The sequence below is a fragment of the Gopherus evgoodei genome, chromosome 2 (assembly GCF_007399415.2).
Source record: "Gopherus evgoodei ecotype Sinaloan lineage chromosome 2, rGopEvg1_v1.p, whole genome shotgun sequence".
Classification (NCBI taxonomy): Eukaryota; Metazoa; Chordata; order Testudines; family Testudinidae; genus Gopherus; species Gopherus evgoodei.
In genome coordinates, this window is record NC_044323.1 from 203,282,049 (window position 1) to 203,297,481 (window position 15,433).

At 43.4% G+C, this 15,433-nt stretch overlaps 1 protein-coding gene across 9 annotated transcripts in view; it reads right to left on the reverse strand.

Annotated features, from left to right (window-relative positions):
- Positions 1–15,433, reverse strand: part of CEP192 (centrosomal protein 192) — a 191,550-nt gene that overhangs the window by 84,299 nt on the left and 91,818 nt on the right. For all 9 annotated transcript variants that reach the window (XM_030552694.1, XM_030552698.1, XM_030552696.1 and 6 more), the window contains 6 exons: positions 14,698–14,823; positions 14,093–14,236; positions 13,456–13,519; positions 12,967–13,106; positions 12,745–12,837; positions 4,177–4,295 (listed from right to left, as the gene is read on the reverse strand). In XM_030552694.1, coding sequence (XP_030408554.1) covers positions 4,177–4,295; positions 12,745–12,837; positions 12,967–13,106; positions 13,456–13,519; positions 14,093–14,236; positions 14,698–14,823 — 686 coding nt within the window. The remainder of the gene's footprint in view (positions 1–4,176; positions 4,296–12,744; positions 12,838–12,966; positions 13,107–13,455; positions 13,520–14,092; positions 14,237–14,697; positions 14,824–15,433) is intronic.

The following is a 15,433-nucleotide window of genomic DNA, read 5'->3' on the forward strand; positions in this document are numbered from 1 at the left end:
TTTGCCAAAAAAGTCGGGCGCACCCCTCCAAGGGAACATGGAGGAAAGTTCGGGGGTGGGGTGGGGTGTTCAGCAGTGCCAGGGTGGGGCCCCCCTGAGCCAGCCCTGCAGGAGTAGGAGGAGGGAATGGGGCGACCCTTGTGTCAGCCTTGCTCTAGGGGGGGCCCCCTCAGGCCAGCTGCACACAGTGTTCACTTTGGGAAATTGGTCATCCTACTGCTGAGGGACAGCTAAGACTGTGCAGGTGAGAGGGGAGTATTTGTGTAGCCTGTGGCATCAGGGAGCTGACCCCTGGCACGCTCAGACAAGGTTTCCTCATGCTATAGGCAGATAGTAGTGAGGAGCCTCACAGCACTGGAAGCATCACTTAATTAAACTGAACTTCTCAGAGAGGGACACTAATTATATTCCTCATTTTATAAGTCCCTGACTTGAGACCCTGGGGTCTCATTTGCAGAAGGGGTGAGCACTCACAACTGCAATTAAATTCAGTCTAAGCTGTGTGTTGAATCAGGTCTTAAATGTCTCAAATTGGACACCAAAATTAGTGACTACTTCTGACTTGAATCTCTCTCTCACTTCCAATCTTGTAAAATGAGGATAATTCCCCTGTAATATCCAAGTTATGTTGTGAAAATAAATTCATATTTTGATGCACTTGAATATTATACTGAGGAGCACCACAGAAAAGCCCATGAGGAAATTAATTCTGTCTTCGGAGCAAGGTTTGAATAGTGTGCAGTAAGTCAGAGAGAGACACACTAAACAATCATGAGAGAAATACTCAACAGCTGCTTATTAAGTGAGCACCATGCATATGCAAAGTTTAGTTGAGGTGAGACAAATTATGACTAGAAATAAGATGTAAATTTTTAACAGTAATTAACCATTGGAACAAGTTACCAAGGGTCTTGGTGGATTCTTCATCACTGGCAATTTTTAATTCAAGATACGCTCTGGTTCAAAAGGAATTATTTTGAAGAAGTTCTATGGCCCATATTATATGGGATGTCAGATTAGCTTATCACAATTGTCCTATCTGGCTTTAGAATCTATCAATCTACGGGAAAAGACTTGAAACTGACATCAAAGTGAGTGGCTAAAGGAGAGCTATGGGAAACAGGAATCCCTGACCCCTGCACACACTGTCCTGAAGAGAAAGCATCTCACAAAAGCCCTGAGCACTCTGCAGTCAAAGGGCACACTCATGTACAGTAAGTGCCAGAAAGCAGCTTTGATAATTTGGCCACAATTTATCCCTCTCCCTTTCTCTAGCCCATGGTTTGAAGGGAATTAGCTTTAAATCTTCTTGGAGAGAGATCTTCTCCAGCCTTTTAAGAACCTGATCCATTTGCCCATAAATGGGCTTCATCTGGACTTCCTGAGGCCTCTTCTAATCTTGGAAGAGAACAAGAAGGGAATCCATTCCCTGGACCGTTTCTTCTATGTTTAAGCACATTTTGAAAGTCCATTAAGCTTCAAAGAATACCCTAGTTTTTCCTACTGGTGTGGATTAAGATAGAAACATTGCTCTAGTAACTTCCCAGGTATCGATGTCAGGCTGACTTATACAGGGAAACCCCGCTATAACGCGCCCCGCAATAACGCGAATTTGGATATAACGCGATCATAAGGTGGATCTGACAGCCGCAAACAAACAAAAAAAGCAGCTGGAGTGCTGTGGGAAGTGCAAAAAAAAGGTTGGAGTGCCACTGAAAGGGGGGAAAAAAATGGAATGTGCTTTTCCCACTGCCTCTCCCCCCCCGCTTCTTCTTTCTCCTCCCCAGCTCCTCCTCGCTCTCTCTCTGTCACTTGCACATCTCCCCAAGTGTTTCCCTCTCCCGTTGCATGCCCGAGAGCCCCTGCTACTGGAGCTGCACCCTTTCAGTTACCGTTATGGGCAGTTCGCAAACGCAAGTTGTTTTCTGCCCAAGAGAAATTGACCAGCTTGAAACTGATTGGCTTGAAAGGGTAAACCTCGCTATACCGCGACCTCGCATTTATCACAATTGAATTTTTTGGACCCCAATCATTGTGTTACAGCGTGGTTTCACTGTAATTTCCCGGCTCCTCCTTTTTCCCCTTTTAAAAGATGGACACTACTTTAGCACTTCTCATCTTCCGGGACTTCCGTCCTGCACGAGTTTGTAAATGTTATTACCAGTGGCTCCAAGATTTCTTCAACTAATTCTTTCAGTACCCTCATGTGAATAGCATCTGGCCCCACTGATCTGAATTCACTCAAATTGGTCAGAAGATCTCTGACGTGTTCTTTACTTATCTCAATCTGCATCCCTTCCCCTTTACTGTCTAAGGTAACATCTGGTGACATTTTTTTGAGAAGACTGAAGCAAAGTAGGCATTCATTGAGCAGCTCTGCCTTACTATCGTCCATTACCAGCTCACGTCCATCGAATAGTGGACCCACAACCTTGATCTTTCTTTTTTTGTCTGACATATTTGAAGAACCTGTTCCTGTTGTCTTTAGCATTTCTTCCAAGCTGTAACACAATTTTTGCCTTGGCTTTCCTGATTTTATCCCTACAGTCTTGCGCTATTCCCATGTATAGTTCCTTGGAGACATCCCCTTTCTTCCATTTTCTGTATGTATCCCGTTTGGTTTTTAAGATTGCAAAAGGGACTTTTTAGCTGCCACACTGGCCTCCTGTGGCTCTTATTGTTTGTCTGTGTTAGAACAGCTTGATGTTGAGCCTCTTGTTTTACATTTTTTTAAGAACTGCCAGCACCCTTTGACTCCTTTTCTTCCTAATTCAGTGGTTTCCCAAACTATGGGGTGTGGAGGAACAGGAGTGGGAAGGATTGCCACCCAGTTCTGCTCCGGCCCCAGCTGCAGCTCAGCTCCGGCCCCAGCTCCACCTCCATCCCCAGTTCCGTCCCCAGCTCTGACTTCAGCCTAAGCTCCTCCGCTGAGCCAACTGTGTAGTAAATGGGGTGGGAAGGCACGATGGACAGATTACTACTGGTGGGAAGGGAGGACAGGCAACAGGAAAAGTTTTGGCACCACTGTCCTAATTGGTCTTTCCATGGGATCTTGCCTACTATTTCTCTGAGTCTGCTGAAATCTGCCTTTCTGAATATCTGAACATATTTGGCTCCTGCAAGCTCAGTTGACTTGGAACTGGAGTTTGGTGCCAAGGCTGGAACCTTCACTAAGCCTCCTGGGATCTGGAAACACTATCAGCTGATTTAAATGTCCTATCCTTTCCCTCATATCTTTGTAGTATAGCTATATACAGCCCCAGAGGTTTGGCTGACAAAGCCTCTTACAACAAAAGCAAATGAAGTATTTTCTGTCTCTTTACGGGCCCGAGAAGGAAATATGCTGCAAATAGCATAATGTGAAGAAGAATGTTTTTCTCCTAAGATTTCAGGCACTGGACATGAGCATTAGATGCTAAGAAGACCACTGAGCATGATGTACACCTTAAAATCCAGGCTTTTTCAATTCAATCTGCCATGATATTATACCAGGTAAATATGTAACTGTCTGTCTTGCTTAGCTAAACTAACATCCTAAAACTAATCTACAAAAATAGAAGGCACTACTTTTAGCTACCAATCCTCATGATTTGGAGGGGTACATTTTCTTTTGCTGTGGCGACTGGAAGTCACCAAGGAGGCAACCGGTGCCATGCCCCCTTCTTTGGCCATGTCCTCAAAACATGCTACACAGCTGACAGGAAAGAGTGGAAGGGGTGCATGAACGCTCTAACAAGCACTGCCACCAGAAGGTTCCACCATCCACACTGCACCAGTTGACATACCCAACAGTGAGAATATGCAGTGGACACTTGCAGAAAAATTACCATGAATCAGACTTCCCAAAGGAACTGGAGGACTAACTCGAGAGCAAAGATCTCTGCCTTCAGGAAATAAAACCAAGGGAAGAGAGGATCACACTATTTCTCCCCCACCCTCTGCTCCCAGTCTAGTAGACATATTTAAGATGCTTAGCATCAATCCCTGAATGCCAAAGAACTAAATTAAAAAAAAATTGAAACAAATACAAGATACTTGGGTGGCTAGCACATCCTGACAAAAAGCCCTTACTCTGAATTATATGAAATTATGTAGGACCCTTTAACATCTGTTCACAACCCACAGATTGAGAATCTCTGTTTTAAATAATCTGCTTGATGGTCAGTTATACCTTACCTTTCACTACTGGTTTTTAAATCTTTTGGAGAAAATAGGACTGTCACTTCTTGTTCTTCTCCAGGCATAAGGAAAAGATCCTCAGGTTCAACAGAAATGCAGTCATCTTGACCTGATGTCTGAAGACACAAAAACACATATACTTTTGTAGGAGTACTCTCCTCCAGTCTGCTTCGATGTATTATGCCTCTCTTTCAGTACATACATCAGAGGCAGCCTAGACACATACATGGGAAATTCCCAAACAGCCAACAATCCTGCACCAAGTAAATAGTTCCAACATTCTGCAGAAACCCTACTTTAGCAAACTAAATATAAACTTCCTAAACAGATACTTCTTATTCAACTATGCTAATGACTTACACTGACAATGAAGACATGTAGAAGAATCTAGACAACATTTTGGGTGGAGTCAACTGGGAAGAAGTAACTCCACAAAAGGAGACCAGGTAAGTTTTACTTTACGGATCCAGACTTTTGCCCACTCAGACAGGATTGGAACGTAGCAAGCAATATGGAAACATTGGTAGGGGGGGAAAGGTGAACATTGATTCATCGCAGACAGGCTCACGTAGGATAGCTTAGTTCCTGGGATACCAGCCAGAATAAACTCCTGGGACCATTCTAAAGTGTCTGAAAGCTCAACTAGTCTGCTCTCATTTTCAGTGGCACTTTAATATGGATTACCCTGAGAGAAGCTAGGAGAGAATGAATTTCTCTGATATTTAGGCTTGAGCTTCTTGCCAATTGGTTTTCCCAGTTGGACCAGAATCATAATCCTCTCAGGTGATCCTGAAAGACCAGAAAAGCCAGTCCGACTGCTCTCATCTCAGACTGCAGTGCGCTGAAATCTCTGACCCTGATCACATTCCTTGTAACTTATGGTGCACCAACTGCATTTCCTATCCAGAAAACTAAACATTTACCGTCAGCATTTTTTTTAATCCAATCTGTGAAGGGAAGATCTACTACAATGTTCGCTTCATGCTTCAACAAAACAACTGACTAGATAATGGAAGTTGCCCTCTCTTTCTTCAGCATCTTTTACAGGGCAGATCTGAGCCTTCAAGAAATATCTATCCACGGAATAATCTTGCAGAAGTTATAGTCAGGACTGGATGGAGGACAGACATCCTGGAGATTAGTGTCCAGATCTTTAATTTCTCTGTTTCAGGAAGATTGACCCTCCCTCTGTTTTATCTGCTAAGTATGATTTGCTCTGTATCTTTTAAAAAATTCACCATAATCCCTTGTTCCTAAAGCACAGAGAAGGTTTTTCAAGTCACTCCATCTAACATTTCTAATGATGCTTGATAAGAATGTAAGATAGGAAGGAGCATTTAGAATGCTCTGTACTCTTCAGCCTGTCTATTACCAATACCTTTATCAACGCTGAGGGAAAAGAGGGAAGCTGACAGGCTGAAGAACAGCATTTTGTATTGCTAGTAGCTACTTCCAAAGACAAACTGAAGTAACTTCTGGTAGTAAATCACAGACTGTCTCTTTCTGGTGCTTTTTCAGTATATGGGGCCAAATTCCAACTGAGGTTTTTGGTAATGCTAGTGAAACAATCCTTAGTATCTTTCACATTGAAGGGCAGTCTGTATTTCCCTCATTGCAGGTGGCGTGTAACTTATTTCACAATAGTTTGATGCTTCTCTGAATGCCTCAGATTTGGAGGGGAAATTAAGATCAGATGTGGATGAGCCTGAAACTCCAGAATAATCTCACTACACTCTCCTGTACCTAACTTGCTGAGTCTGGTACAGTCTGTCTATAAATTGTAGGCTAGATATATTTCTGGGTGGAGGCAAGCTTGACTGCGGTTAGACTGACTGTATACATTTACTGGAAAGTTAGGATTCATTTCATGATGTGTTTCCCTCGGGAGTTCCATGCTTACATCTCATCTCTCACATACCTATTGCTATGAGTATTAATCTTCCGCTCTCCTGTATGAGGACTTTTAATTTTTACGCTTCTTGGGAGTAGCAAGCAAATACTTTGTCTTGTCCATATTTTCAACTACTATCTATGTAATTTCCCCACTAATAAGCTTTGCCTACAACTTTCTCAGACAGATTTGTTTTCATTATGCTCTGTCAAGGATTTGATTTAAAACTAGCCACTAAATCTGCTACCATAGCTTTCACCAACAGCCTCACAGATTTGATAAACAATGATCAAAGACACTTTTTTCAATCATGACTTAAGTTGGTCAATATTCTGAGGAGGCTGAAGCTGGACAGCAAATAAGTCACAACAAATCCTTCTCTCAAGATTCTGTGGCCTTGGAAAAACATGTAATTTCTAAGGAGTATCTGCAAGGCATTGACAAAGTTTCAACATCCCTTTTGAAAGTGGCTTACATCTTCCTATCTGTAGGAAAAAGCCCTCTCCTTAAGCAGGTATGCCAATACCACCAATACCTTGGAGCAGAGAGAGTATGCTTGGCTCAGAATTTCATGACTTGCCAAATCACCCAATTATGCACAGTTCCCTGTTCTTCCCTAATGTCTTACTTGAAGCAATGAATGAGACTGCAAATTCTGTCTTGTTTGGAGGAGAGGTTATATGTTTATTCTCCTTACCTGGTTGAATCTTGATGGTCACTGGCTTTTACCCTCTATTTAAAACATGCCTGGAGGAGACAAAAATGGTTACCTACCGTAATTGTTGCTCTTTGAGATGTATTGCTCATGTCCATTCCAATTAGGTATGCGTGCAACCAGAAGGTTTTCCCCCTAGCAGTACCATCATCTTGGTCTGGACGCTCTCTGGAACTGTGCCTTCATGGCGCTGAATATAGGGCCCTATTGACCCACTGCCACTTTAGTTCCTTCTTGCTGGATTGCTCCAACAGAGGTAGGCAGGTGGGTATTGGAATGGACATGAGCAACACATCTTGAAGAATAACAGTTACAAAAGGTATGTAACCATTTTTCTTCCTTGAGTGATTGCTCATGTCAACTCCCAATTAGGTGATTACCAAGCCCAAATTTTGGAGGCAGGGTCAGAGCTCAAAGGTTCGCAGACTGAAGCACCGCCCTACCAAAGGCTGCACTGCCTCTAGCCTGCTGGGTAATAGCATAATGAGATAAAAGTATCTATAGACAACCAAGACACAGCTCTGCAGATCTCTTGCATCAGAACATAAGCAAGGAATGCCGATGAAGATGCCTGTGCCCTGGTGGAATACGCTGTCAGCATAGGGGACAGTACCTTCACTAGATCCAGACACGATCCATGACTAAATCCTTTGGAAGGAGACTGGATGCCCTTTCCTTCTGTCTGTTACCATGATAAACAGTTGAATGGACTTCCAGAACGGTTTTGTTTGCTCGATATAGAATGCTAACACCCAGCAAATGTCCAATGAGTGAAGTTTTTGCTCTCTGCTGCTTGAATGTGGCTTAAAGGTAGAAAACTAGGAGAAAGATATCCTGGTTAACATGAAACTCGGAGACAACATTAGGGAGAAAAGCCGGATGCAGTCTGAGCTGAACTTTGTCCTTACAGAACACCGTGTAAGGAGGCTTGGACATTAGGGCCTTGAGCTCAGACACCCTCCTGGCCAATGTGATTGCTACCAGAAACGTCATCTTATACGAGAGGTACAGCAAAGAATATGTTGCAGCAATTCGAAAGTGTGCCTCATTAGTCTGGAAAGGACCAGATTAAAGGTCCCAGGGCGAGACCGGCTGTATAACGTAAGGGTTCAGTCTATCGAGGCCTTTTAGGAAACGACTGACCATGTGGTTGGCAAAGACCGATCAGCCCAGCACACCTGGATGGAAGGCAAAAATGGCGGCCAAGTGAACCTTTATTGACGACACGGAAAGCCCTTGCTGTTTGAGGTGAAGAAGGTGGTCCAATATGACTGGTATGGACATAAGTGTTGCAGATAAGAGGTATTGTCAAGACCAAATCGTGAATCTCTTCCATTTGGCCAGGTAGGTAGCCCTAGAGGAATGTTTCCTACTGCCAAGGAGGATTTTTCTGACTGGTCCTGAACAGGCAAGCTCCATTGGGTTCAAATCATGCAGCTTCCATGCCGTGAGGTGAAGCAATTAGAGGTTCGTATGCTGGAAGTGGCCATAATCTTGAGTTATCAGATCTGGAAGCAGTGGTAAGATGATTGAGGTTTCCACGGACATTTGCAGAAGGGATGCGTACCAGTGCTGGAGAGGCCAGGCTGGAGCTATCAATAACACAGAAGACTCGTCACTTCAAATCTTGAGGAGCATCTTGTGAACAAGCGGTATGGGAGAAAATGCGTACAAGAGGTGTCCCTTCCAGAGAAGGAGGAATGCGTCTGTGATGGAATCTGGTCTGTGATTCAGGAAGGAGCAGAACTTCAGGCACTTCCTGCTGTGATGCGTGGTGAACAGGTCTATTGGAGAAAATCCCACTGTTGGAAGATGGTATTTGCGATATCTGGGCATAGGGACCACTCGTGGCCATGAAAAGACCTGCTGAGATAGTCCACCAACTTGTTCTGTACTCCGGAGAGGTACGACACCTCCAGGTGTATTGAGTGAGCTATGCAAAAATCCCATGGTCTAAGGGTTTTCCTGGCACAGGGGAGAGGAGCATGCACAGGGGAGAGGAGCACCCCCATCTGTTTATATAAAACATCACTGTTGTGTATCGTCATGACAGACAATACATTTCCCTTCCAAATGAACTTGGAATGTTTGGCATGCCAGACAGACACTTCTCAGCTCTCTGATGTCGATGTGAAGTGAGATCTCCACTTGGGACCAGACGCCCTGAGTTCTCCCAGGTGTGCACCCCATTCCAATGCTGACGTGTCCATCACCAGTGAGAGGGACGGCTGTGGGCTGGCAAAAGGAACACCTGCACACACCATCTGTGGGTCGAGCTACCATAGGACGGAGTCAAGAACCGGACAAGGAAGAGTGATGATCTTGTCTAGATAGTCCTGAATCAGCTGATACACCAAAAGCAGCCATACCTATAGAGGTCGGAGTCTCAGTCTGGCATGTTGTATTACATAGGAACAAGCAGTTGAGTGTCCCAGAAGCTTTAGGTAATTCCTTGCTGTGGTAGTAGGGAACTGACTGAGACTTCGTATGTTGCACAGGGACTGGAAACGCGACTCCGGAGGTACACCCTCACCTGTTTAGAGTCCAATACCACCCCTATAAACTATCTGCTGAATGGAGGACTTCCGTACATTCAGTTGACTTCTGTACATTCAGTAGAAGGCCCAGATTATCAAAAGTAGCCCTATGATGCTCACTTGTGTCTCCACTTGCACCCTGTAGCAGGCCTTGATTAGTCAGTTGTCGAGGTACGGGAACACCTGCTCCTGGTGCTTGCGTAGGAACACAGCCACAACTTCCATGCACTTGGTAAACAGTTGAGGAGCTGCTGACAAGCCAAACAAGAGGACAATGAACTGATAATTGTGGTTCACCATGAACCTGAGGTACCTTCCATGGGATGGCGATATCAAAATATGAAAGCAAGCATCCTTCAAATCAAGGTCAGAATACCAGTCCCCCAGATCCAAGAAAGGGATAATAGAGGCCAAAGAGACCATGCGGAACTTCAGTTCCTTCATGAACTTGTTGAGATTTCACTGGTCTAGGATGGGCCTGAGGCTGCCTTTGACTTTCGGTATTAGGAAATACCGTGAATAGAAACCTTTGCCCTTCAGCTCCTGGGGAGCCTTTTCCACTGTCTCCAGTGTTACGATCAAGTGCATCTCCTGCGCAAGCTGTTGCTCATGAGAAGGGTCCCTGAAGAGGGATGGGGAAGGGGTTGTAAGAGAGCGAGAACTGGAGGGAGTATTCCCTTTCTACCGTGCGAAGTACCCAGCAATCGGATGTAATATGGGCCCATGTCAGGTGGAAATGGGACAGTCGGCATGAAAAGTTAAGGTGGGATGGATCTGCGGTTCAGACTGGTGCATCGTCCGCAGGCACACCTTCAAAATTTCTGCTCCTGGCCAGAGGATTGTCTCACCTGTCCAGAGCCCTGGGCTGAGGAAGTGTGAGGTCTTTTCCTGTTATGTCCATTCTCTCTCCAAGAAAAGTCCTGCCTGTTTTGAAGATGGTAATGCATCCGACGAAGTAGGTATTCACCCACAAAAGCTCATGCTCCAAAACGTCTCTTAGTCTATAAGGTGCCACAGGACTCTGCTTCTTTTACAGATCCAGACTAACACAGCTACCCCTCTGATACAAGGCAGTGGCTGTGGCTTGAAATGCCTTTGTTGAGTAGCGGGAGCGTGCAGGCCAAGGGATTTGAGGGTGGCCCTCGAATCCTTGAGGCTATGAAGCTGCAAGTCCGTTTTTTTTTTCTGAGAAGAGGGTCAAGCCCTCAAAATGGAGGTCTTGGATGGTTTGTTGGATCTCAAATGGTAGACCTGAGACCTGTAGCCAGGAGTTCCTTCTCATAGCTACCCCAGAGGCCACAGTGTGAGTGGATGAATCTGCCATGTGGAGGGCTGCCTGCAGCAAAGTCCAGGCAATGAGCTTATCCTCCTCTACCAAGAAGGGAGAACTCTGCCCTGGAGTCTTATGGCAACAGCTCCATAAATTTTGCCATCGCTCTGCAGGAGTTGAAGCTGTATCTACTGAGGACAGCCTGCTGATTAGAAATTCAGAGCTGGAGTCCCCACGTGAAACAGATTTTTCTTCCAAAGAGGTCCAGCTTTTTGGCCTCACAGTTTTTCAGTGAGGGTCTCTGATAGCCTTGGTGCTCCCATTCATTAGCCACTGTCTAGTGGGGGAGGTGAGAAAAGGTGCTCGAACCACTTAGAGGGAAAGAAGTATTTCTGTTTGTTCCTCTTTGCTATTGGTGGTAAAGAAGCAAGGGTTTGCCACAGCGTCTTGGTAGTACCTTGACTTGTTTTGATAAATGGCAAGGCAATACGGGAGGGACCAGAAGGGGTGAGAATGTCCACCATGGAGTCTGATGTCTCGACCACCTCCTCCGCCTGGATCCCCAGATTCTGTGCCACTCTCCTCAGCAGCTGCATTCTATCTTTTAGATCAACATCCCCATTCCCTTATTCTTTCATATACGTACCATACTAGGTGATCCAACTCTAAGCTTGCTCTAGTATTACTGTTGTTCCTTTCCTGATTCCACTTTTGTTCTGCTCTTATGGTTTCCCCCCAAGCTCTCTCATCTCCAGTGAGATATCCACTGCACATTAACTAGTCATCCAAATAACTCTTCAATAAAGCTATTATCCCTTGTACTTGAGATAGAGAAAACCTAAGTGATTTGATTAAAGCCATAAGGAAGTGACTATCTGAGTATGAATTAGAATGAAGGAAACCTTTCCTCAGTCCCACATTTACTCCACACTTTCATGCAACTACTGTAGATAACCCACCTTCTACACTGAGACACAATACTGGATGCTGAGCAAAAAAAAAACAGACTCACTTGCAGAAACTAACTGAGGAAGAAACTTGAAGCACAGTCCGAGTGGTGTGATGGGGTGTATCAACCCCGGACTGGGCAAGTAGGGGTTCGTCACTCAAGGTGGGCCCAGGCGGCCATGAACCTCAACATTGCTGCACATGCTTCTGCTGGAGGGAGCGGACAAAAGGAAGCAGTTTGCTCCAGTCTGAGCTGGCTGAGGAGAAGGATGGACATGCGCTGCTGACTCCTTCTGAAGTACCGTCAGATCTCCTGACTGCAAAGGAGGGTATCCGTGACTACACTAAGGGAGATCCCCCATTAACCGAGGCAAACAGAGATGCCAAGCCACGGCCTATGGAGAACAAGCCTGCAGGAGACTCAAGGGTTGGAAGTGATGCACGGAATACATTGGAAGCAGCCACTTGACCCTTAATAAGTTGATCATTGGCTTCTTAGGGCCCTGGGTTGGAATCCAGTGGAGTAGGGTGGGACCAGGTTGCCCTGCCTTTATCTCCATCCTGCACTTGCCACTATGCATTACCGTCAGGGATCACTGATATAAGTTGTTGGTTTGCTCTGCCTTGCCCGAGGGCCAAAACCCCAGACTGTTATTGTCAGCCCCAGTCAGGAGGCTAAGAGCTACAGACTGTTCATTTGCTCCGCTCCAACCAGAGGGCCAAAGTCCCTGATTGTGGCCACCTGGCCCAGCACATAGTCCTGACAACTGTGTGATGCAGTGTATCAACCTTGCACTGGACACGCAGAGCCTCTGTGACAAGTGGTACTACCTACAGCTGCAAACTCACAAAATTAGCTATTTAATACTGACATACTCACAAACCAAGCATACGCAATTATAAAAGTGACTGAATAGCCTATGACTTTCAGGGAACAAAAACCACTATAATAAACTTCCAACCCTAGTGACTGATTTAATCTTCAAGGCTTCTCTTCTAACAAAGCATCAGGAAACTTTACTTAAAAAAAAATAATATGGAGGACACCTGTGCCAGCTACAGTCCCCGCCAGAAAGCCAGAGGGAAAAACCAGACTGCAAGGTTTGTGGGGCTTCCAGAGGTCAGCTCCAATTTCAGTGCAATGTGGGAGCACAAAACCAATGATTTTAAGACTACTATTTAGAAAATTAAGATGTCTCCCTACCTTAATTTTTAAATAGACTTCAATATTTCCAGCATTCTTTAAAGGCAGCTGCTGCTTGGCTGAAGAACCCACACTAGCAGACAGACACATAGCCTTAAAAAAAAAAAAAAAAAAAAAAAAAAAAAAAAAAGAAGTGGTTGTATTTTACAACAAAGAATGCAGAACTGCCATCAGCAAAGAAGCTAAAGTACACTTAATTTATAATTTTTTTCGGTAGAATACCTGTAAGTCCTTTGGAGCATGTATCCTAGCTGTTCCAGCTCTTGCTCTGAGGGGAATACTTTTTATCACACTAGTAGGCCCTGGACTGTCAACCTCTACATCAACTCTTGCTAAGAACTCATCTGCTGGACCCAAGATATCTAGAAGGATTTTAAATTCAACAAAAAAGAGTCAAGCATTTTTTACCTGCAAAATTCTTAAAATTTGATGCCTGAACTATAACCAACTTGAAGCTCAATATTTTATTTTGAAGTGGTTAGTATGGTAATAGAGACCTTAATTACTTATAACTGTACTTTTATTTTGGATATTATTTAATCTCAAGTATTAAAACGGATCTGTCAATGCCAGGATGGACGTACACAGATCAGGGCACCGGAGCAAAAAAGTTACTGAAATGTTTCATCTACATTAGGGACTTACGCTTTAAGTCCTAAAGCAAACTTGTAACACACAAAAGTAGTTAAAATGGAAGTCAAACTACTATACCTGAAAGAGAGATTTGTTTCTTTGGTGCGCGGAACAAGACCCACACTACTAAGACTTCAGGATCCTGAAAAAGGGAATATATTTGATACTTTACAGACATCTACTGAAAACTTCAACTTTTAAACTGTCCAATAGACAGTGTGACCAAGACATACATTATATTGAAGAATTAGATGTCTAGACTCAAATCTGGAAAAGCAGTGTTTCTAAGACAAAACAACCCAAGAACGTTTTACTATGAACGCTCCTTTTATAGGTACAAAAAATAGTTTCTTAGTTTAAGTGAGCTAATATACAGAGAAGTTATCCAGAGTGTAAGAGGGAATTAAACAGTAAAGTAAAAGCTTTGAATAATCATGAATCTACTTTCTTGGAAAATCCCAGTAGTTTGATTTTTAGTTAATATTTTAAATTATGAAGATAAGTTACCTACACTCTCCACCACCCAAAAACACTCTTACAGTTAAACTATTGCCTGATCACTCCCACAACCAGAAAACCAAAATGAACTCAAAACAAGAAAACAATATTTATCACATCACTACCCTTCATACAGTTAGTGTGGATTCAGTTATCTGTAACTAGAATAATTTTAAAGGAGCAATTTCAAAAACTAATATTGTTATGAGCTACTTACTTGTCCATCATAACTTGCGTGTATCACATGGTTCACAACTGATGGGGCTGCTAGCTGAGAGACTGCATCAGTCTGAGGTGCACATTCAATAGAAGTATTAACTGGTTCCTTGGAAAATGTGAAGCAACGCCACGCTACAGCATTCTGTCATAATGAAATGGCTTTTTAAAAATAAAATATTAAGATCCACATTTTCAAAAGTAATATATAGACATGGAAGTTTTGAGGATACTTCTCTAGGTATGGGTATAGCCTTTGAAGATGCCACAGAATTGATAATTCAAAATTATCCTTCTGTGGAAACAGATCCTAGCAATACAACAAAGCAGCCGTAACAGATACATATAAAATATGCTTCTTTCATGACAAGTTCACCCCTATCAACACTGATTACTAGAATTAGTATTACAGAAAAGTTTATTCCATCACTGGAGATTTTTAATAGCAGGTTAAAAAACATATGGCAGGGATGGTCTAGATAATATTTAGTCTTGTCATGAGTGCAGGGGACTGGACTAGATGACCTCTCAAGGTCCCTTACAGTCCTCTGATTCCACCTTTAAATAAATACATACATACATACATACATAACTTAATGTACTTACTGCTTTGATAATAAGTCTGATGGGCACGGAAGCATGGGTCCTGTTGATTAGTTTTAGTGGAAGAGCCTTCCAACTGCCAGATGATAGGTCACCAAAATCTAGACCATCTGTCTTTCCTGTTTCCACCTGACATTAGACATAGATACAGCCTTTATAAATGTGAGGGAAGAACCATGTTCTTCCACATATTGCCTCTCTCCTTCCCTGCACCCAGCAATACAGTGCAGTTCCCTTGCTGTTAGAAGTGGAAGAAGTGAGAAGTTGGCTTTGACACCAACAAGCAGCACCATCCCACTGACTGTCTCCCACACTTTGAGCCTGAATCTATTTCTATGGGGTAGGCAGGGTAAAGCAAGCACACAAGGCCAGCAGTAGTGGAACAGGCTGGGTATCAGGACATAGGAATTTAACTGCAGCATTGTGGAAGTAGTTCAGTAAAAATGCAGAATTCACAAAAATCCATATTTCAAAGCTCAGAGAGAACACAAACCTGATGTTTCATTTTAGAAGTGTGTTTTGTCTGATATAAACACTTTATGAAATCAGCTTAATTAATGAAAAACTCTGTATTATCCTTTCTTCAAGACTCATTTAATTTACAGTTGAGATCTCAGGACGACAGTTTTAGGGAAAAAACAAAAATTGAACCTTCTGAGAACTACCCTAAGAATGTTTGTTCATAAGCTGCTAAAAAGATTTTTAAATAGGAACAAAAGGATATTTATTATGTTCACAT